Source organism: Phocoena phocoena, chromosome 5 (genome assembly GCF_963924675.1).
Source record: "Phocoena phocoena chromosome 5, mPhoPho1.1, whole genome shotgun sequence".
NCBI classification, from domain to species: Eukaryota; Metazoa; Chordata; class Mammalia; order Artiodactyla; family Phocoenidae; genus Phocoena; species Phocoena phocoena.
This window is the reverse complement of record NC_089223.1, coordinates 19,691,325-19,715,836: the sequence shown is the minus strand read 5'-3', so window position 1 is coordinate 19,715,836 and position 24,512 is coordinate 19,691,325. Positions and strand designations below refer to the sequence as shown.

The following is a 24,512-nucleotide window of genomic DNA, read 5'->3' as shown; positions in this document are numbered from 1 at the left end:
CGGGCGTTCGAGGGCTCCGGCCTCGCAGTGCTCCCGGGGACGGCCGGCGGTAGCCGGGTGGCCTTTATCTCTGTCCCCCTTTGTCCTCTTTATCTCAGGCTCTCCAGGAGGCCCGGGGGCCCGCTCTGTCTATCGCTCCCCACCCCCAGCGGCACCGCCACTTCAATGCCCGGCAGGTCGCGGGCTGCTGCTCTTTCGAAGGCGGCGGAGGACCAAGGGCGCCCCGCGCCACCGCTGACTCGGACCGGCGCCGACGCCTGACCCGCGCCCTTGGGCACCGACTCGGGTGCGCCCGGCGCTTCCCTGTGCGCTCCAGTCCGTTTCAGGCCCGCGAGGGGCAGCCCCGGCCAGGATGGCCCCGGGCCGGGCGGTGGCTGGGCTCTTGCTCCTGGCGGCCGCCGGCCTCGGAGGGGAGGCGGCGGGGCCCGCGCTCGCCTTCAGCGAGGATGTGCTGAGTGTGTTCGGCGCGAACCTGAGCCTGTCGGCGGCGCAGCTCGGCCGCTTGTTGGAGCAGCTGGGAGCCCTCCCTGTGGAGGGCGACCCCGAGCCCGGGCAGCTGCACTTCAACCAGGTAGGGCGCGGGCCCGGCCGCCCTTCCCCGCCGGGGTTTCCGGAGACGTCCATTTGCCCAGGAACGCTGTTTAATGGGGAAAAGTGTTTGAGAAAGAATTTCGTTACGTTTCTCCAGTGTGAGGCGCGTCCTGCTTTTCACTAGACCTGGCTCTCTGGCCGGGGTTAAAGTGCTGGCGGTGACGAGGGAGCCAGAAATTGCAGTTTTACGCCCGATGAACTGAGTCCTCAGACGCTTGTGGTTATAAGGTTTTATGCAAAAGTTTATGAAGTAGTCGAGAGCGGGAAGCATCTTAGGAGATGCGTTTTAGATAGGAATGGCGTCCTGAAGTCTTCCCGGCAGAGACAGTGGCTCACAGGCCACCCTCGTTAACAGTAGCTCGGTGGGTAACGACTGCTATCGAGATGTAATGTAGTTGTGTCTTTCTGGTGTACGTTACCCGAGGCATTTGGGTCTGAAGGGCCTACTGTATAGAGATAGGGAGGCCGAGGGGGACCCTGAGACTGAGATCACGCATCCAGTCGGTGGGTCGAACTGGGTTTAAAGCCATAGCTTTTAGTCATCTGTCAGGTCAAGGGTTTGATTCGAATTTTCATTCATTCATTCAAAAACGAACAAACAAACCTATCTTAGGACATATTCACAGTATTATACTGGCATTTGGTAATTCCTAAAATTTAAGGGTCACCATGAGTTACCTAGGAGCAATTAAGACCATACCTGCTAGTAAACTGCAAAAAGGATGATATTATAGATTCTTCGTTATTTCCGTCATAAATATTCTATGATTATTTCTTAAAATTGTGAAGTAAGTGAAGTGTGCTTTTGGCATCCTCCCCCGAACTTCTCTCTACTTTTAAAAACTCTGTTTACTCAGTGCTTTGATTTTTTTTTCCTTCTGCTCTGGTTCCAGTGACAACTGATGATGAATGGCAGTGTTCAGTATTTTCTGTATTGTTTGTCACTTCTGCGTGATATTAGTTTGTGTTACAAAAAGTTTTTGTGGTCCAAGATGCTTGGGAAATGCTGCATACTATACTCCACTCTTGGAAATCTAGCATTTCCCGATGTATTTGACCTTAGATTACAGTTAGGGAAACTTTAATCAGATAAATTCCTTGCTAATAACATTATAGTTTGGCATTCTTTTTGTTAGAAATATCTTACCTCATTTAAAACATGCAGTATTCAAGAAGTATAAGGCTCTGATGCCATGAGGGATCAAAGTGACCTCCCTTTGATCTAGAAGGGTTTTGTGGTCCTCTTATGCATGTTCTTTAGTAAACTATAGATCCAGTTCTGGCGTGGCATTACAGTTGGTTCAATGTGTAAAAAATGATACATTGGAAAAACTGAAATGACCCCATGTTATACTGATATTTTAGAAAATAAAGCAAACAACTTCCTAAGTATTTTCTGTCGAGCTGCAGTCTCTTCAAGTGGGGGAAACAGCTGACCTGACTAAAGCATTTCTAGGTAGGAGTAGGGGCGGTCATATGCTTGGAAAGAAGCTTGGGGACTTGACTTGCAGCTGCGTATCTGTAGCCCACACATTGTTTTGACTTAAATTATCTCCTTATGTTGCAATGTCTGGAGGTGTTGATGAATTATAAAGGAACAAAAGACCGCTGAGCCACGCAATGTCTGGAGGTGTTGATGAATTATAAAGGGACAATAGACCGCTGAGCCACGCCTTGGCAAAGACATCAGAAAATATACCTAAATAATTTAGGAAAATTGCTTAAGTTTATTAGCAGTATGAGTCCCAGTTTATGAGTAAGTAGGACACACCTCAACAGGTAAATTATAAGTATGTTGACACCTTGTTTCTCACTCTTCTGTTTGCATATTTAACTACCCTCATTATGGCCTCTGTGGGCATCAAAAAGAGATGGGAAGAAGCCCATAGTTTGGAAATAAAGGGAAGCCGTGGAAAATTTATCACTTAGACCTAGCGAACATCTGTTGGATGTTCTAAAAAGTCCTAATGAAAATACCAATCGTCAGTTAAATGGTGTCAAATGAAATGCCATTCCAGAAGAATCTATTAATTTGCTGACATTTGTTTCTGCTCCAGTAGGAAGTCATCCAGTTTGGAGGAAAATTTAGGGCTGTTAATATCTCCATACCTTAAAGAATTCAATTTTAGTTTCCTTACCTGCAGCAAAGTAGAATAATAATATATGTGAAAAGCTTGATTTTCTGACTTTGCAGAAGGTTGAAAAGATAGAATTAATTTCTTTGGGCCAGGGATTTATTGAATCTTCTATGAGATCTGTTTACAGATGACATTGTTCCTTTGGATGAGGGCTTAGGTCAGCTTTTCCCATGTAATAGGACTACTGTACTAAAAATTGAGACAATTTTGGAAGGTCTTCTAGTATTTTTTCAGTGTCCTTAAGTACTATTAGAAGAACTTGTTGCTTTGGGATATCAAAGTGACCTGAGTTCAAACTGGAAACAATAGAATAATTGAGTTTACTGTTTGGCTTCTTATGGTTTCTGAGGGTACAAAGAGCAGGTAGAAGAAGCAACCCAAACAAGTGAGAGGAGGGAGTTCTTTTATCTAAAGGGGTCTCTGGGGCCCATGACTGAGTGTAATACGTCTGCTGTATCTCAGGGAGTTTCTAAAATACAAAGGGAAGCCCCAGCTGAGTGAATACCCTGGGTGATTAATTGAGGGGATTTAAGAGTGGGCTCAGTGCCACCTTTTGTTTGTTCAGATGTTCCTTTCTCATTCTCCAAGTGGTCTTTTCTCTTAATTTCTCCTTCAGAACACCTCACCTCTAAATGATCACACTAAGCCGCAGGAAATGGCTCCATTTAAATAACTCAGTCTCCTGAGGAGGCCTAGTGGGCCTGATGGAGATGTGGGCGTGGGTGTGGCAGGTTGGCCTGTGAGGCAGCCTTTGTTTCCCACCATCACTCCACCTTAGGCTTTTGCTTCTCTCTCCTAACTTTATTTTTTCATTTGATACGTATCCTGCAGCGCATCTTCTTCTTTTCTTTCACAGGTTGCCTGAAGCTTGTTTTTAAATCCCTTTCAATTCACCTTCAATCTTCCTAAAGCAATACTTGGAGTATGCCTCTCTTCTTTCAGATCTCCTCCATGAACTGTCTCTTGACTGGTGAAGTCTAAATCTGAAGCCTGGCATCTGAGGCTCTGCACCGCAAGGTTGACCCTGAGACGTTAACCTGCCTGCCCAGACCTAGCACTCACTAACTTAAATTATTCATTCTTCTATGAAATCACTTATACTTCTACTCAACCACTTTTCTACCTCATCATCTTCCTTGCACCCTTCCTGTTTCCAGCTGCAATGTCCTTTTTTTCCTTGAATTGCCCTATCAAAATCTTAAATTTAAAAAAACCCAGCTAAACTCCATAAAACCTTTCTGGGGCATCACAACCACCACTGATTTGCTGTCTTTTTGAATTCTTGAAATTTTTTATTATGCTAACGACACTTAGCTATTCATGTGTCCAACAAATATTTCAAATAACTACTATACTCTGATTAGAGTGGTCCCTTAAAAGTACAAATCTAATCATATTACTCATTAAACCAATTAAATGCCTTCAAGATAAACTTTAAACACTTTTATGATCTGGTTCCTATATATTTCTCAAACTTTATCCTTTGCTATTATTCCAGTCTTCATGGACTGCCAGTAGTTCCTGGTTCGCCATATATGTGTGCTTATGTTTTAGGTATCAGTTTAGACATTACTTCTTCCGAGAAGCCTTTCTTAGCCTGCTCAGGGGTTTAGTAGGAGCCCCTTTTTATGTGACCCTATATTAATTGGTGCCTATGAAATCATAACATATTATATATTGCAATTATAATATGGACATAATTTTATACGTATTATAAATTTCTGTTTATATAGCTTCTCCTCGACCCCAACACACACACCCAATATGATTTTGAACAGATTGAAGGAACTGATCTGACTCATCTCTCTAGGGGCTAGTGTAGTGCCTGGTACATAACATGTATTCATTATATATTTTTTTGAATGAATGAGTGAAGATGGTTTAATATGAGTAAGGCAATTTGAGCCCTCACATGACTTTACAGTTAATAGGTAGACGTATGACATGTGCACGCGTAACTATAATGCACGATAGAACGACATGTCTGATTAAAGAATTTCAGAGACAGTGGAATGGGATCAGGCTTGTGTTTTTGGAAAATTCATCTGCTTGAGAGTGTGGAATGTGTCGGAGTGGGTCCAGACAGGAGCTGAGGAGGAAACTGCAGTGGTTTGTAGGAGATGCAATGATTGCTTGATCCTGGAGGCCGTCAGGAGGTACATAAAAGCTCTGCCTTCTTCTGGAAGAGCAGCCGTGACTGAAGAGTAGGCAAAAGCCCCAAAGGTAGATATTTTCTACTTCAGTCTTTTGCCTGTAGCAATCAGTCATTTAACTATTGTTAGATCTTTCCTTTCATTAGTTTATGGCCCAAGGATGCCAGAGGGAGAGGCAGTGAGGTAACTCTTGGCTTATTTCAATGGATGGCCAGGCTAGCGGTCTGTAGCAAACAGAAGGGGTGTATGTGTGTGGTCATTACATACATGTTGTATGCATAGCTTGTTGTTGCTTAGTGTACTTTTTCTTGGGTTGGAGGTTAACCGTGCATTAGATGAGGGAGGTTCTGGGAAGCACTGATCATGGATGGAGGGGAGAAAGAGCATCTCTCTCCCTCTTTTTTTTTTTTTTCTTTATATTCTGAGAAATAAGGGGGTAAATCTTCTAGGAATGCCTTCCAACCTGCTTGTTCAGGTGAGAAACTGGCAGGAAGGGCCGGACCGAAGGGCCAGGTTGTGTTTAGGTCTCCGGTGGCTTTTCCTTCAAGACAGTGGATCTATTTTGATATATTACATCACTCTCATTTAAGTTGACTGTGTACAGTGTGATCATTGTTTCCAGAAGGTCTTAGGAAAATGAGAGACACTCATAATTCATTTGACTGTGATGTCAAGAGCTTAGTTTGCTTTCGTGCCAGGGATGATTGGGATCCATATGAGAAAATACCCTTCATTCTTTCCATCTCTAACTCCCAAACTTGCATCTTTACCCACTACCCTAGGAGTCACATAGACCCTTTTGTACATAACATAAATAATTATATCTAGGATTTATTGGTTCTTTCCTGTGCGACATAACTCTTAACCACTTTATCTGTATTAACACATTTCAAAATCACAACAATCCTGTGATACAGATACCATTATTAACTTAATTTTACACATGAGAAATATGTGATGCTGAGAGATTAAGTACTCGACCAAAATCACACAGTAAGTGGTAAAACCTCAGGCAGTCCTAAATCCTATAGTGGATTTTTTGAATTATAGTTTAGAAAATCATACTCTCCCTAGCCAGGGCAACTGTTAATCTCAGATTTTGATCTATGAGTAGAAGTTACAAACCATCGATCGCTTATGGAGCTCCATTGCTTAGTCATGTTAAGGGAACAGTATTAAGACTACAGAAACTACAATGATGATAACAGGTCCTTGTCCTCAGAGAGCTTATAATCTAATTAAGAAATAAGGTGGAGGGCTTCCCTGGTGGCGCAGTGGTTGGGAGTCCGCCTGCCGATGCAGGGGACGCCGGTTCGTGCCCTGGTCCGGAAAGATCCCACGGGAGAGGCCACAACAGTGAGAGGCCCGCGTACCGCAAAAAAAAAAAAAAAAAAAAAAGAAAAGAAGGTGGAAACTTGTGAAAAGTATGCAAGGCAAAACTTCAGTAGTTAAGTAATCACTGAAAGAAATATTACAAGACGTATCACTGGGCTGTGTGCGATTAATTGCCAAACAAATACTTTTGGGAGCCATGTTCTGTGGGAGGCTTCTGGGAAACACCTTGTGGAGGAGTTACAAGTCAGTCAATTCTCCTTTTGGAGGATTTTGCTTGTTTGTTTTGGTTTTTAAAATACTTACTGGATGAACATCTGCTTGTGCCAAATGTGTCTGTGCTATTAATCACAAGAGGAATTTTCTTGTGGGTTACATGAATTCTCTTTTATAGAATGAAAATTTCTTTAATTCTTTCTTATATAATGAATTTTTCTTGGAGAAAATATTTTGGCAACGATAGTTTTCCTAATTCTGAGTTTCAGAAGTTTTCCTGGAGAAAGGCATATTAATCAGCTTCTTCTTTCTTCTATGGATAGACTGCAGGTAATGGGAGAAACATCCATGTCTAGTGTTAAATTTTTCAGTCCTGTTCTCACTTTTACTCTAAAAGAATTCTGCCAATGAATTCACTCTCTCTTCAGGCAGTTTAGAATGTAAGTCCTCCTTTTTTAAAAAAAAAAATTCTGCCATCTTCTCTCTGGCAGATAATCCTTTTTTTTTTTTTTTTTTAACATGTTAATTATCTTTTTTCTTTTCTTTTTTTTTTTTTTTTTTTTTTTTTGCGGTACGCGGGCCTCTCACTGTTGTGGCCTCTCCCGGTGCGGAGCACAGGCTCCGGACGCGCAGGCTCAGCGGCCATGGCTCACGGGCCTAGCCACTCCGCGGCATGTGGGATCTTCCCAGACCGGGGCATGAACTCGTGTTCCCTGCATCGGCAGGCGGACTCTCAACCACTGTGCCACCAGGGAAGCCCCTCTTTTTTCTCTTTTAATTGACGTATAGTTGATGTGCAGTATTATATAAGTTACAGGTGTACAATACAGTGATTCACAACTTTTAAAGATGATGCTCTATTTATAGTTATTATAAAATATTGGCTGTATTTCCTGTGTTGTACAATACATCCTTGTAGCTTATTTTATACATAACAGTTTGTTCCTCTTAATCCTGTAAGTCCTCCTTTTTCATGCCTGTGAAGCAGCTGCATTGCTGACTGCACAACACTGGAGAAAGAGGACTGTGCATCGGTGCTAGGGAATGAGTTGAAGCAATGAGGGAAGAGTAGGTGAGCAGATTACTTTAACAGAATTACTAACCCTAACAGAGGTACTAACTCTAACAGAATTACTAACTCTTAGAATCTCATTGCTGCTAGATGGGAGTTTGAGCTCTCACACAGTTACCAGGAGAGGGAGTGGTAAACTTTTCCCCTTCATTGAGATAGATCTTTATTTCTCTCTAGAGATATTCAAAGTAGAGTAGCTGGGTGGGAGATTTTCAGCTTCTGTGCTTTCCATGGTTCACACCATCTCTCTGTTTCCAGGTGATGCCCACATTGGGAGATGTTGATGGTCAGGGACTTCTTTTCCCCATCGTAAAAACCCATTGCTTCTCAACTATGACTGCAGTTTGAGTTTTTTCTTTAAATTCAATATACATTTGAAACCTCTATGTTAAATTTCTTTTGGTGGTAGTAGAGGTCGGGGGAGGAAAATAGGCATATAAATAGGCATGGAAAACAGGCCTGAAGTTGAGAAGGAATGGCATTCCTCAGGGAAAAGAAAAGCAACCCCCTAATGAGGGTAGCCTGATGTGATTGGTAACAAGAGTTTGCCAGTTATTTGGATTCACAGTGGCATGTCCTCAAGCGACTGTCCATATTACTAAGTGCACACAGTTAATATTAGGATCATTTACAATGCAATTTATTTAAAAAAAAAGAATGTTACTAAACTCTAGACAACCTAAGAAACTTGTAGTTTTCAGAGAGTGTTCCCATTTCCAACTTCAGATGATGGTAGGATTCCTGTTTGTAATTGAAACTAATTAATTTATTCTCAAACTGTTCCCAGTTGTCTGTTTCAGGAGCCAAATGGGTTTGCTGAGCCTTGAGGTTTATTTTATAAAGAAATGAAACTATCACTGAATTACCTTTGTGATGATGGGATGTGGGAACATAGAAAATCTTCAGAATGGAGCCTTGTTTAGTTTGGTTTCTGTCTCCTTCCAAAAGTCCTCTGTTGTTTTTCTTGGCCTGAAGCTTAAGGAGAACAAAAACAAAAATCTGTGAATCTAGATCAAAGGTGTTAACCTGAAAAGTAGTATTATGCCTTTGAAGTCCAAATATTTAATACCTTGACTTTTTTTATACTTAACTAAATAGTTAGAGAAATAAAAAAACCAAGTGAGCATTGATAAGACCTCTAAGACTTTAGTTCTGTTTTAGTTCTATTTTTGAACCTATTCAAAAATAATACACTTGTCATTGGTATATTCAATGGGCTTCTTAGGTCTCTAACTGTAGTAGGAATACAACATAATGGTTAACAATTTGTCCTTGGGGTTTAAACAGACCTGGGCTGGAATTCTAATCACTTATTAGCTGGGAATCACAGGCAAATGACTTAGCCTCCTTAATCCTCAGTTTTCACATCTTCGAATTGAAAAAATGAACCTTACTCATAGGATGGTTGTGAACGAAAATATAAGAACAATAATAATAATTACTGAGTATCGCTGTATTTTAGGCACTTCTATATTTACTACTATGTGTATTACATGTAGTAACTCAAACAAATAATCTGTTTTTTCCCATTACCTGTATTACTTAAAAAAATAATAACAAGCAAGACAATGCATTTAAATACTTAGCATCATGCCTGGCTCAAACTGTATGCTCAATGCATAGTTATTATATTATAATGCTGTATTAGTTGATATAGCTTAACAATAGTTAACTACCCTTAACAAAATTGTCTTTCACTGGAGGCCTGAGCACCTTAGGGTTACTCAACTTTGAGGAAAGCAAGGCTATAAAAAGACAGCAAGGATTAATGAAATAAAAAGTTCAGTGAGAAATACATCAGTCCAGTGACTTTGGTTTCAGTGTTAGTTTCAGTGGTGACTCATCTTGAGAAAGGCTTTTACCATTTGTCTCTTCTTCCCTTTCATCAAACACTAGTAATAAACTCCTGAAAAATGTGAACTCCTGAAAATGTAAACCTTAGGTCCTCCCAGAGGACTTCTGAGGCTATATTTAGGAGTTGGCTTTGTTTTATTATTTTTGTCCAAATTTTACATCAATACTGAAATGGGAATGATTGGAAATCCATATTATACTTGTAGAAATTGATGTAATTGTGCTTTTTTTTTTTTTTTTTTTTTGTGGTACGTGGGCCTCTCACTGTTGTGGCCTCTCCCGTTGCGGAGCACAGGCTCCGGACGCGCAGGCTCAGTGGCCATGGCTCACGGGCCCAGCCGCTCTGCGGCATGTGGGATCTTCCCGGACCGGGGCACGAACCCGTGTCCACTGCATCGGCAGGCAGACTCTCAACCACTGCGCCACCAGGGAAGCCCTGTAATTGTGCTTTTAAATTTAGGTTTACCTCAGGACCTCTGTATGGGTTTTGCAGGCCAAAAGAACCCAGGGTCCTCCACATTCAGCTGTGACCTTATTAGTTGGGAAGCAGGTAAGAGGACAGGAGCCACTTTGGTCTGACTATGATAAGTCAGGGATGTGTTTCTGCAGGGACAGGGAAAGAGAAGTTAGTCCAAACTTCAAACGAGAGAGGTAAAATCAGTAAGACGATTCTGAGTTGAGTAACAGATCCTGCTTTAAATGAATATTGAACACATATGCTAGAAAACACATGGACCCTTCTGTTAAGGGATGCACCCTACTGATGATACCAGGTACTTGAGTTTGAATATCAAATCATGATGCTCTGCAGTTTTCTTTAGGAGCAGGGATCTCAGAATTCATGTATATTCTTTGGTTACTTGACCTACACATCTTTTGAGAAAGTCTAGACACTGGCTCTGTCCCTAATCTTGGGGTGAATGCCATTTAAGTAAATGTTCAGGTAGGACCTTCACTCCAGCAGAGGGAGCAGGTCCTATCCTAATAGTAGTGATAGTTAACATTTATGGAGTACTTATCGTGTGCCAGGCATTGTGCTCAGTACCTTCTTATATACCATCCCATTAAGCCTCTTAATCTCACAGGGGGAGTACTCTAGGTATTCCCATGAGGAAACCCAGTCTCAGGGAGGTTGAATACCTCCCTCAGAGTCATAGCTCAGAAGTGGCAGAGTGAGGATTCCAGTCCAGAGTGACTAGACTTCAAAACCCAGGCTGTCTCTCCACTGTTGCTCCACATATACTGAAGAGTATCCTCCCACGGAGGGGCTGGTTTATTTTCCAAAAATCTTAGTGCCTCATATGTCATCCAAGTGCCTCGGTGTCAGAGTAGAACTGATGCTAGTTTCCTGAAGCCACTGGGAACAGTACAATCATTGAAAGCAGGAAGGTATTTTCTGCTGAGATTTCTTTTGTTTCAGGAAAACAAGAAAAAAAAATTATTATTACTATTTTTCCTGCTGGAGCTGTCTCTGCAATAGTGAGGTCTAGCTCTAAAACAAGGTTATTAATTTCTTCACGAGCTATTTTTCAACCTTGCAATGTTATTTCCTGATCATTGACATTTGATACTCCAAACAGTGTTGTGTGAGAGAATTGGGACATAGCAGTTTCCCCAGAAACTGAGGCACAAAGAAGTCTTTGGCAGAAGTCACCAGGTGCCCAAATTTGACTGGGAGAACAGAGGTGCTGATTTTGAATCCTCAGTTCTTCTCCGTTGTGCTGGATTTAGGCAGGTGCTGCCTTAGCGTGGCCCCTGTGCTATGAATTCCCTGAATAGCCCATGGTCTTCGTGCCTTACTTTCTTTATATAACTGGGTGGTGGACATGTATGAAGTCTATTCCATTTTCTCACCTTCCAGACACTCCTCAGCACATTGCGGTATGGCTCTGTCCCCAATACTTCCTTAAAATTGCTCTATAGGATGTCACCCAGACCTTCTTATTGCTAAATACAATGAGAGATTCTCAGGCTTTACCTCTGTGTTAATTTCGACAGTGTTGAACACATCCTACTTGACACACATCCTCTCCTTGCCCACAGCTGTGTCTACTTTGGTTTGGTTTTCTTACCTCTCTGGCTGCTTCTTTTCAATTTCAGTGTCTTTTGCTCATCCTTTAAATATCGGTGTTCCTTGGGGTTCTATCCTAAGCACTCTTCCTTTTGATTTTGCACACTCTCTCTGTGCAACCTCAGTCGCTCCTCTGGCTGCAGTTATCACCTGTCTGTGGGTGCTTTCTGCTTAGGTTGGCTTAGTTCACATTTCTCTCCTGAGGCTTAGCCATGCACATCCTGGTTGCCGACTGATGTCTAACTCTCTCCCCTCTCCAACTCAGCAGGTCTAAACCTGTCCCAAATGGAACTCATCAACTCCATCCTTTCTCCATCAACACCTTCTGGTACAGTAAGTCCCCTACATACAAATGAGTACTATTCCAGGAGCACGTTTGTAAGTCCAATTTGTTCGTAAGTCCAATAGAGTTAGCCTAGGTACCCAAGTAACACAATCGGCTGTATAGTATACTTTTCACACAAATAATACATAAAAAACCAACAAACACACAAAATAAAGAAAACATTTTTACTCTTACAGTACCTTGAAAAGTACAGCAGTGCAGTACAACAGCTGGCATCAGGGGCTGGCATCCAGTGAACAGGCACGAAGAGTTACTGACTGGAGGAGAGAGAGGAGGTGGGAGATGGTAGAGCTGAAGGATCGTCAGCAACAGGAGACGGAGGGCAAGCTGCAATTTCACTCACGCCTGACACTGAGGCCACAGGTTCTGGTTCCTTGCTGGATTCAATTCTATCTACCCTCTTGAAAAAGCGATCCAGTGATGTCTGGGTAGTAGCTCTTTTTTTCTCATCATTGATGACACGGTAGCACTGGGTTGCATTTTGAACGGCTGCTGCAACCCTTGTGCACCATTCTAAGTTTGGGTCCTGTGCCTCAAAAACTAACAGTGCCTCCTCAAAGGGAAGGGAAAGGGAAAATCCCCTTCCCATTTCCCGTGTTGTGAATCTCTTCGGTTCTTAAGTTACTTCTTCCTCTCATCTCTCTTTGTCTTTTCTCTGGGCCTCCAATTCCGTCAGGTCTTCATTAGTAAGCTCCTTGTGTTGCACAGCAGGGAGTTCAGTGTTATTAGAACGCGCAACATCTACCATCTTGTAGCCTCGCTCCACTCTCTCAATTATTTTTACTTTTGTTTCCATCGTCATCGCTTGGCGCTTCCTAGCAGTACCAGCTACATCACTGCTGCTTTTATGCTTGCTTCTGGACATCCTGGGCTTGAAATAAGGATATTATACTACTGTACTCTATACAGTACTGTACAGTAAAGTACACAAAAGCACAACCACTTGTAGAGGATGCACGCACGTGACAATGTACGCCAGACACGTGAACTAACTTATGTGATTGGATATGCGAATGCACTTTCGCATCTTGAAGGTTCGTATGTAGAGGACTTACTGTAATCCTGTCTTGTCAGTCTCATTGATCAGTGTCACCATCCACTCCGCTGACTAAGCTGAAAAACGGGATGTTATTCTTGAGTCCTCTCTATCTCTACTTCCCATTTCAAACGCACATAGTCGTGTCACAATAGCTTAAATACTGCTTACTTAATATCTCTAAATTCCAGTGTTCTCTTTAGTGTAGGGGGGATCATTTTATCTACTTTATGGGATTGTTGTGAGATTTAATTAGATACAGATCTTGCATTCTGTTTGTGCCTGGCGTTATGCTGCCCACGGCATTCCGTGCTGCCCCGTGTCCTATCTTTCACATTGCTGCCAGATTTATATCCCAAGTACGTGAATCTGATCATTTCACCATCTTCAAATGACTTCTAATTACTGTTAGAATAGAATCTAAACTTCTTGCCTGGTATTTAAGGCCCTGCAGTACCTACCCTTACTCCCCATATTTTTCCAACTTTATTTCTCCTTTTTTCTTCACATCTCATCTTAGATGTTGTTTTCTCCAGGAATCCTTGGACAATCCCATTCCTTTAGGGTAGGTTAGTTATTCTGTCTTCTTCACATTCATGGATCCTACCCTAGCACTTACTAAGCCATACTGTAACTACTATTTTAAAAAAATCTGAACCCTGTACTAGTCTGTGATATCTGTTGTGAGGTTAGGGACTGGGTTTATCTCAGTCACCTTCTTTATTCCTGTAACTAGCATAGTGTCTAGCATATAGTAGGTATTCAGGAAATATTTGTTAAATGAATGAATAACTTCAACCTTTTACAAGAAATTTTACACCAATATAACTTCTAAAATTATTTCAGTCAACCTAGATGTCTCATTTAGTTCAAAGTAAGCCAGCAATCCGTTTATTTGATGCAGACACATTAATAAAAAAATAGTAGAAAAGAAATAGTATGTTAAAATTGAACCTGTGTGTCGTATCAGTAGAAGGAAATAATTAAGTTTTTATTCCTTCTAGTTTCTGAAATTTTTAGAGTTCTTTGGTCATAATTTAGACTCAGATTTTCTCCATAGCCCATAGCTGTAATTTTTATGGCAACTTGGAAACATTGATGTCAGTATTAGTTTATTTGTAGTATCAGGGCTCTGCTGAATTGATGCTGGGTAAGTTTTATAGAATGAACAAGGCAACTTGTGACTAGAAAATTTGATTCTTCAGAGTTCCTAGTAAATAAGTCTCAGGTTATCAATTTGTATTTCTCAGAATTATATTCAGTCACTATGTGCTAGTTTCTAATCTTCTTTCATTCCCTGCCCTTTCCTTAATCTATCATGTTAGTGATTGTTATAAGTTGAGTGACTTACGTGTCTGAAGCTTGCTAGGAGTTGAGGAAGATATGAAATAATACATCCTTCCTCTCTAGATGTTCATGATCTTATTAAAGAGATATCCATTTTCACGAGCAGATGGTAATACGAGGAAGCACACAGTAAGTGCTAAACATGTAAATCCTATGGGTAGGGGAATCTAGAGAGCATAGCAATATTAAGTAGAGGCAGTGGGGCCAAATATAGGACAGATAGAAGTTGGATTCTTTGAGAGGAGGTATCTCAGAATTCTAGGTAGGGCTCATGGGGCATGCAAAGTCAGAGTGAAGGTAAAATACAAGGCATTAGAACTGCTTGGTTAAAACAGAGAGTTTAAGGATGCTTTTGGTGGAGGGCAAAAGGAGGAAGGAAGGTTGGGGACAGATAATTCTTCAGTGTTAGGTCTTTAGACTCTTGGGAGGAGGAAAGTTTTTTTTTGGTGTGTGTGTTGGGGGCCAGTTTGAGCAGAAGATTGACAACGGCAGTATTTCAGTAGAAATAGTCTTGTGTGTGGGGTGAGTAAGGATAAACAAGATGAGACATGTATTGGGTAAGGTTAGTTAGAAGTTCCCAACTTGTCAGTTAAATGCAAGGGCCCATCTGTCATTCTTATGCTCTAGGCCAAACCTGTTGGTCTGAGGACCCTTTTTTACTCTTAAAAATTATTAAGGACCCCAATATACTAAAGTACATGTGGTTTATATCTATTGATATCTACCATTATAGAAATTAATGTTAAGAAAAATTTAAAATATTTGTTTAACATGTAAAAAATAACAGTAATAAGGCCATGTCACGTTAACCTTGTTTTTCAAATGAAAAATAACTGTATTTACCATGACAAGAAATTAGTGAGGAGAATGGCATTGTCTTACATTTTTGCAAATCTCTAATGTCTGGCTTAGTATAAGATAGTTGAATTCTCATATGTGCTTCTGTGTTCCATCTGTTGTGACATGTCATTTAGCCTCTGGAATATCCATTGTTCACTCATGAAAGAATGAGAGTGAAAAAGGAAAATGCAGTTTTAGAATTATTATGAAAATCATGTTGACCTTGCATTTTCTCTGGCAGGGTCTTGGTAACCCCTGGGTGGGGCGGGGGGGGGGTGTCCTTGGACTGCACTTTGAGAACCACTGTGCCAAAGGGTTGTGATATGATTGGGTCTGTGATGGACAAGGTCATTCCACGTACGCAGAGGTTAGATGACCTTGAGGATGAGCTCACTTCTTGTGGCATCTGCCCCAGCCTTGAGTTGGAGAAGGGGCAAGCCTTCCACACTTTATCTCCCAGGGGACTTAGTGGGGAGCCCTTGGCGAGAAGCAAGGCCAAAAGACCTTTTGGTCTTGGCAGCAAAAGGGAGGAGGCCTAGGGGACTATCTTGCTGGTGATGGAAAGCAGAGTGGCCCCAGCCCCTGGAGCCAGGTCAGGATCATGAAGTCAAAAATCCAGATTACTTGTGCTCTGACACCACACCAGGCTTCTGGGGGTGAGAGAGCCTTGGAAACTGCACGTAGAGCGGGGGCAGGGCTGAGAACCTTGTCAGTAGCTGTGGTCATCAGAAAATGTTGTAAACCTCTTTTAAAGAGTGTATCACAGCTTTTAAAATTTCTTTTTCTTTAGTAAAAATTAAAAAAAAATTCCAGCCTGTCTTAATTGTGTTTGGAGGAACCTGTACAAAGATTGGAAAACCCTCATGACTTAACTTTATTTTCTTAATTAAAATAGGAATACATGCATATTGCCTAAAACTTTGGCAAATACAGAGAAGCAGAAAGGAAAAAACAAAAAAATCTTTCATAATTTCACCACCAGAGGTAAACACTGTTAACATTTTGAAGCATGTTATCTCCAGATTTTTTTTTTAACATCTTTATTGGAGTATAATTGCTTTACAATGGTGTGTTAGTTTCTGCTGTATAACAAAGTGAATCAGTTATACATATACATATACCCCATATCCCCTCCCTCTTGCGTCTCCCTCCCACCCTCCCTATCCCACCCCTCTAGGTGGACACAAAGCACTGAGCTGCTCTCCCTGTACTATGTGGCTGCTTCCCACTAGCTATCTATTTTACATCTGGTAGTGTATATATGTCCATGCCACTATCTCACTTCGTCCCAGCTTACCCTTCCCTCCTCCTGTGTCCTCAAGTCCATTCTCTACGTCTGCCTCTTTATTCCTGTTCTGCCCCTAAGTTCTTCAGAACCATTTTTTTTTTAAGATTCCATATATATGTGTTAGCATACTGTATTTGTTTTTCTCTTTCTGACTTACTTCACTCTGTATGACAGACTCTAGGTCCATCCACCTCACTACAAATAACTCACTTCCATTTCTTTTTATGGCTGAGTAATATTCCATTGTGTATATGTGCCACATCTTCTTTATCCATTCATCTGTCGATGGACACTTAGGTTGATTCCATGTCCTGGCTATTGTAAATAGAGCGGCAATGAAGAAAATATTTGCAAATGAAGCAACTGGCAAAGGATTAATATCTAAAATTTACAAGCAGCTCATGCAGCTCAATATGAAAAAAGTAAACAACCCAATCCAAAAATGGGCAGAAGACCTAAATAGACATTTAGATAAACAGATTTATCTGTTTAGATAAACAGATTGCCAACAAACACATGAAAGGATGGTCAACACCACTAATCATTAGATAAATGCAAATCAAAACTACAATGAGGTATCACCTCACACTGGTCAGAATGGCCATCATCAAAAAATCTACAAACAGTAAATGCTGTTTATCTTAATATCAGCATTTACTGTTATTAAATGCTGTGTGTGGAGCAAAGGTGTGGAGAAAAGGGAACCCTCTTGCACCATATCTCCAGATTTTATTTAACCTTATTTAGAGCAGTGGTATCATTCTATACATATTGCTTTGTAATAATCTGTTTTTTCCCTTATCAATGTATCATAAAATAAAGCATCTTTCTCCTTTAAATAATATATCCAGGAAAGGCTCTTTTTGTCTACTCTTAAGGAAGAGCTTTGAGAATGTGTATAAGCACGTGTGTGTGTGCACGCCTGTGTACATTGTGGGAGGGACTGCATCAGCACCATAGTGGCTTCAGTAAGAACTGTAAGAAAATCTGCGGGGAAAATGGAAGAACAAATCTTGAGGAAACAGAGCTGGGATCACTTGATTAGCCACCTTTTACACCTTAGAAGATCATCTTTCTAGAATGTTCTTTGCTCAAACCTTAGAAAACTCTTTTATCATGGTGAAGTAATCATGAGTAAACTTTAAAGAGGAAATTAATTGGGAAAAAGTTCAAAAGAAAGTTGGTAGAGGGTGATTGAGCACATATATATGTTGTGCAAGAGCCAGGCGGTTTGGAAGTGGTATGCAAGTTCCTTGTAACTGCGGTTGGGTAGTTCCATTGTTGCGTCAGGAACAAACCTGGAAGCGATGCCCATGGTCATTCCCACTTCGCCGCTCCTGCTGCCAGAGTGGAGCATTTAAATCACCAATTCCTTGATGTTGTGCGGTCGCCCCTGAAGGGGAAAGTTAATGGGACTGTTCACTGGTTTCAGGGTCAGAAATGGCCTCCCAATTGTTAAACTCAAACCACCCTTTAAAGCTTTAAATATTTACATTGTTCTCTTGGGATATTTGTCCAGTTGCCATATTTGAAACATTCTTGTGTATACTTCATCATCTTCTGCTTTTATACTTGTTTTGCTTTTATATCATTTTGTTTAGGTTACTACTATGAACAGGTTTTGCAGCTGGTTTTAAAAATTACTGTGAAGACAAGTGAGGGGTTCATTCATTCATGTACTAATTTGTTCATTCAACAAGTATTTACTAAGCCCTGCTGTGTGCCAGGCATACGGTATTATATTGTTAGTATTAGCATTAGTAAATACTAAGGTGGATATGAGCTCAAGGATTCCAGAAGTTTCTTTCCCATTACATAATGATTTTGGATCTTCATCTTTTCCTCTTCCTAATACACTCAACAGTCTGAGACCAGTTCCTGGCCTCGTAGTTGTATGGTTATATGATGGTAGCTTAAAAGGATGAAGCAACATATTGGCTTCTCTGCTTGAAATGCAGGAATACTGGGTTTAAAAAAGTTTGTGTGACTCAATTACTTGACAACCCAGAAAAACTGACAGGACTTGATATTTCATTCTAATTTTGATCGTCACTGAGTCTAAATGCATCAGGAGAGCTCTCTCTCCCTGCCTTGAGAGCTCAGCCATACCTGTAGCCGTGGCCTTATTGGGAAGGTGAGCTGCTCAGCTTCCACAGAATCACAGGCCGTGCAAAACAGAATCTGAAACCACCTCTGGGGTGACCTTTGAGTGGGATGATATTTCATTTGTGGCATAGTGTGAAGGCCTAGGCTTAATGGGTACGGGATCATATGGTCTTATTGCTTTGTATTATTTAGTGGATGCCATTTGACTAGACAGCCAAGTAGAGAAGACAGCCCATGTGTTGGGAAAAGGAAGAAGGGTGGAGAAGCTTATCTTTTTGTTTTCACACAGGTTCTGGACGTAACATTCCTTTGCTAGCTTTAAAAATGTCTTTTAGGGCTTCCTTGGTGGCTCAGTGGTTGAGAGTCCGCCTGCCGATGCAGGGGACGCTGGTTCGTGCCCCGGTCTGGGAAGATCCCACATGCCGCGGAGCGGCTAGGCCCGTGAGCCATGGCCGCTGAGCCTGCGCATTCAGAGCCTGTGCTCCGCAACGGGAGAGGCCACAACAGTAAGAGGCCCGCGTACCACAGGAAAAAAAAAAAAAAAAGTCTTTTAAATAATTACTTTATATATCGGTTAGGACTCTTTCATTTGTCAGCAAAAGAAACAAGTGAAATTAGCTTAAGTCAAAAAGGAAATTCATTGACTCAGGTAACTGAAGATTCAAGGGCAGAAGCAGCTTTAGGCACAGATGTATCCAGGGGATTAGTGATGGTATTGGGTACCTGCCTTTCTCTGCTTATTAGTTCACCTGCTTTCACATGGTGGAAAAGTGGCCTAAGGAGCCCACAGACTTGTAGCAATCCTAGTGGAAGAAGATTTCTTCAATAGCTCCACCAGAGAGTGGACAAGTGTGGGTCCTATGTTCCCTGGTCAGCCCCAACTAAATCACATAGAGGGAGGCTCCCATCGCAGGCAGGTGGTTTGTTACTGGATGATGGGGAAGGAGTCTCAGGCAGGCAAAAATGATAAGCATTCACTGGCCTTAATTATTTCTTATGTTTTGGGCTTATGTCGCTCTGTCTTATTTTCTGGCTCCCTTTCCTGCTTTTGCACAAATTATATGTGTATTCCCAAAGTTTTTCTCCTCTTTCTATACTCTCTCTCCTGATGATCTCCTCCACTCCCACTTAACTGCTATCTCCTTACAGAAGACAGCCACATACATCCTTCTCTCCGGCCTCTAGCTGTCTCAGAGAAAGCTCACTCGTCATTTGCATCCGGGGTCCCACAGACACCACTGCTACTTTAAATGTCTAAAATGAAACTTGACACCATCCTCCGAAATGCCTTTCTTTTCCTAGGTTCTCTAATCATACCAGTAGCAATATCCTCTTTCGACTTTCCCGGAATTCTAACCTCAAAGTCGTTTTTGACTATTTCCTCTGCATATTATTTCTGCTTTATATGAACTCTCATAGTTCTTTGTAATTACTTTATCACTTTCTCTCTGGTTTTATAGATACCGGTGTATCAGATTTCTTTCTGCTGAAATTATTTTGATTTCTTGATGGAAGGTATGACGACTTATTTTTCTTTGTACTATTTCTTTCTCTGTAGTCACCCTCCACCTTCCACTCCTTCCATCAATGTCATACACAGAATTTTATGATGCAGTAAATACTTGTTGAATGAAGGAAAGAATTTATGTGATGTGTAGTATAATTACATGGTTATTATACTTGGTATTGTTAAAGAAAACCAGAGTCTGACAGTAAGGTAATAAAAACAGATTTTATTCAAGAACTATTGCAATAGGGGAAAAGGGACCTCAGTATAGAACTGGGCTCAGTTCTGAATACATCATGGACAAGTGGGGATGTATAGCCAAGGAACAGAGTGGGGGTCAGTGGATGGGAAGTTACTAAGAGGAAACATCAGGGGTAGGGAGGGAGTTTGGTTAAATAGACCTAACAGGATTCCTGCTGAAGCCAGGGTAATCAGATATCAGGGTGAGGAATGAAGAACTTGACCAGACACTGAGGATATTAAGATAATATCAAATATTAAGGCTAGGGGAGTCTCTCTAAACAGACTTGGCAGGATTCTTGCTAAAACTGGGCAGTGCCAGCCCTACAAGGATGGACGCAAGGCCGAAGCCTAGAGGACTTAGAACAACCTGACTGAAGTTTAGTCAAGTAGAGAGCCTGTGTAATTATCTACACTGTGTAATCTCAAATCTTGCCTAGCTCCTTGGCATTTATTATAAGCAGATTTCCACTGTATAAAATGTTGAGGGAGGAATTTGCCCTAATCGTTCAACCGTCCCCCGTCCTCACTGTTCAGGCCCTGGGCGCTCATCCTGTTTGTCTCTGCTCTGGGAAGCACTGCCCTTTCGTAGACAACTGCTTTCTTTGTGTCAAGTTCAACTCTGTTAAATCAAAGCATAATAAAAATCAATATTGTTTAAAGCCAAATAGGGTGCAGTATAAAACTATTTGCATTCCACTTGCTGGTAGATAGCTATTTAATTAAACTAATTAATTAATTAATTTTCACTCATAACTTCACTCCTTTATTTTTATTTATTTTTTAAATTAAAATATAGTTGACATACAATATTATGTTAGTTTTAGGTGTCCTATGTAGTGATTTGACATTTGTAGACATTATAAAATGATCACCTTGATAAGTAGTAACTATCTGTCCCCACACAAAGTTATTACAATATTGTTGACCATGTTCCTTATGTTGTATATTACAACCCCATGGCTAATTTATTTCATAACTGGAAGTTTGTACCTCTTAATCCCCTACACCTAATTCACGCCCCCCCAACCCCCTTTCTGGCAACCTCTGTTTGTCTTCTGAAGGTAGATCGCTAATTTAAATAAGGCAGGCCTGTCGTTAATTCAGTTTTGTCACACTGTTAGTAGTCCATCCTCATTCTAAAATCATAAAGCAAGGCCTAGAGTTTTGTCATCTCTGTACCTTTTTGTTCTTTCTGAACAGATCATCAAGACTCTCAGCTATCTTTCAATATTGAGTATATATTCCTTGATTGCATTGTTGTTTTTTTCCTAACTGTATGTAGGACAGTGTTTTTAATGATGTACAATGGGCAGTCTGGGCATCCTTAAGGATAGTGACTTTAAAATTCTTGACTGCCACTTATAGTAAAAAATGAACTTTATATTGTGGTCCAGTATACATGTGCATGGTATGTATACAGTGTAACTGAAGCAAAAGTTTGACTAAGCAATACTTACTCCTGTTATGTGCGATACACTCTGTAGTTGCTATTATATTGTTTTTTACTTACTGATAAAATGCTCTCTGTGATGTTGTAAGTGGATTTTCTGATCCACTAATGGGTCACAATTAGAGTCTAAAAGGAATTGCTTAACAGTCATCAAGTTTTAGGAAGTCTTAGATTGTTCATTCTGAGAAGACTTTTGCAAATTATCTATGGGCAGCATTCGTTTTCCTCCTGTTTTGGAGTTGGAGGAACTTCCTTGCAGGGAAACAGTGCTGCTTTGTATTTTCACTTCTACACCTATTTATTCCTGGAATCATGCAGTGGGGCAGTCGAGCCACATGGACTCTGTAATTTTTTTTTTTTTTTGGCAGCGCTGCACAGCTTGCAGGAATCTTAGTTCCCCAACCAGAGATTGAACCTGGGCCCTCAGCAGTGAAAGCACAGAGTCCTAACCACTGGACCACCAGGGAATTCCTTGGACTTTGTAATTTTTGAGCCTAGCATTTATGCTCCTGGGTGTCTTCACAGTAATGAATAAACTATACCCACTTTCTCTCCCCCCATTGGCTATCAACCTATTTTCTCCCTCCATTGGCTCATTACCCCTTATTCTTGGTCTTAGGGAAGACTGTTAACAGAGCATTGAGTGTTGTCTCCTATTCTAGGGATGGCACACAGCTATCATTGTCACGAACCCAAAGGAGAGTTTAGGTTCAGTAAAGAACAGTTTTAGGCACATTCTTAGATGTTACAAAAATGGTGTGTACATGTGCATTTTCTTTAAGGCAATTGAAGTCTTAACCTTTTGACAGCTCCATACAATTTGATGTATTTGATGTTTTTCATCTTTCCTTCATAATCAATAGTGATCTTTTACCAAATCTTACATTTTTAATTTGATTGTTTCTGTTGTGAGGGGAATTACAGCACTTTATGATGAAACAGTTAACAACAACTTCTGAGTTCTTGGTACGGTTCATAGTGTATCAGTGACTTTGGGCTGCCATAACAAAATACTGTAGCCTGGGTGGCTCAAACAAGAGAAATTTATTTTTTCACAGACTGGAGACTGCAAGTCCAAGATCAAGGTGCCAGAAGGGTTGGTGTCTGGTAAGAGCTCTCTCCTTGGATTGCAGATGGCTGCTTAAGACAAGGTGTCTCTTCTTATGAAGCCACTAATCCAATTGGAGCAGGGCCTCACCCTCATGACTTTATCTGACCCCAATTACCTTCCAAAGGCCCCATAACCATATATCATCACACTGGGGGTTAGAGCTTCAATATATACATTTGCGGAGGACACAATCCAGTCTAGAGTACAAAGCTAAGGTCTTAGTGGGGTTTAAATATTGGCTGAAGTATGCAAAGAACGTTCTTTGCAGTTATTAAAGATAGACGTTTTTCTTTGAGTGAATGGGTATTTTTCATACTCTATAATTCTTATAACATTTATTAGCAGTAGTAACACATTTAATTTCTTTTATAGTCTTCTTAATAATGCAAGTATATAGAAGAAAGTTTACAGTTAAAATGTGCCCAAGAGTAAAACGGTACTTTTAAAATGTTATTTCTGCAGAGAACTTTTTTCTAATGCAGATTCTATTCCTTATTAACAATTAAATGAACTTCTAAACAGCCTAGCACCATTATAATATAGAAATATTGTAATATAGAAAAGCTACCCGCCATCATTGAGAATAATAGATATTTTAGCAAGCAACAATTTGTTCTAAAGACAAATTGTCTCTCTCTCACTTCTATATTTTAAAACAACTTTGATGTATTGAGATTATTATTGCAGTCCAGGATGAACTTCTTAACCATGAAACTGTAAGGGAACCAGGTGTGTTTGTCTACAAGAAACGGTATGCAGAGGTATTCCAATAGCCTCCACAAAATACCTATTCAAACTGAGGAAAAACAGAGATGGGAGATTGAGGACATAGAATTGTTTTAAAGCTCTTTGTGTGAATTGGTGTTGGTCCACTGATAATATATATTTTTTAACATTTTTATTGGAGTATAATTGCTTTACAATGGTGTGTTAGTTTCTGCTTTATAGCAAAGTGAATCAGCTATACATATACATGCATCCTCATATCTCCTCCCTCTTGCATCTCCCTCCGACCCTCCCTATCCCACCCTTCTAGGTGGTCACAGAGCACACAGCTGGTCTCCCTGTGCTATGCAGCTGCTTCCCACTAACTATTTTACATTTGGTAGTGTATATATGTCCATGCCACTCTCACACTTCGTCCCAGCTTACCCTTCCCCCTCCCTGTGTCCTCAAGGCCATTCTCTACGTCTGCATCTTTATTCCTGTCCTGCCGCTAGGTTCTTCAGAACCATTTTTTTTTTTTAAGATTCCATATATATACGTTAGCATACTGTATTTATTTTTCTCTTCCTGACTTACTTCACTCTGTATGACAGACTCTAGGTCCATCCACCTCACTACAAATAACTCAGTTTCGTTTCTTTTTATGGCTGAGTAATATTCCATTGTATATATGTACCACATCTTATTTATCCATTCATCTGTTGATACATTTTTATAGTGACTTTTTGTAGAAGAGGTAGTGTTGGGCTTCCCTGTTGGCACAGTGGTTAAGAATCCGCCTGCCAAGGCAGGGGACATGGGTTCCAGAACTGGTCTGGGAAGATGCCACATGCTGCGGAGCAACTAAGCCTGTGCGCCACAACTATTGAGCCTGTGCTCTAGAGCCTGTGAGCCACAACTACTGAAGCCCGCATGCCACAACTACTGAGCCCACATGCCTAGAGTCCGTGCTCCGCAACGGGAGAAGCCACTGCAGTGAGAAGCCTGCACACCGCAACGAAGAGTAGCCCCCACTCGCCACAACTAGAGAAAGCCCGTGCGCAACAACAAAGACCCAACGCAACCAAAAATAAATAAACTAAAAA

At 40.9% G+C, this 24,512-nt stretch overlaps 1 protein-coding gene across 2 annotated transcripts in view; it reads left to right on the top strand.

Annotated features, from left to right (window-relative positions):
- Positions 1-352: 352 nt before the first annotated feature.
- SLC39A8 (solute carrier family 39 member 8) overlaps positions 353-24,512 on the top strand; it is a 78,848-nt gene continuing 54,688 nt past the window's right edge. For both annotated transcript variants that reach the window (XM_065877853.1, XM_065877852.1), the window contains exon 1: positions 353-571. In XM_065877853.1, coding sequence (XP_065733925.1) covers positions 353-571 — 219 coding nt within the window. The remainder of the gene's footprint in view (positions 572-24,512) is intronic.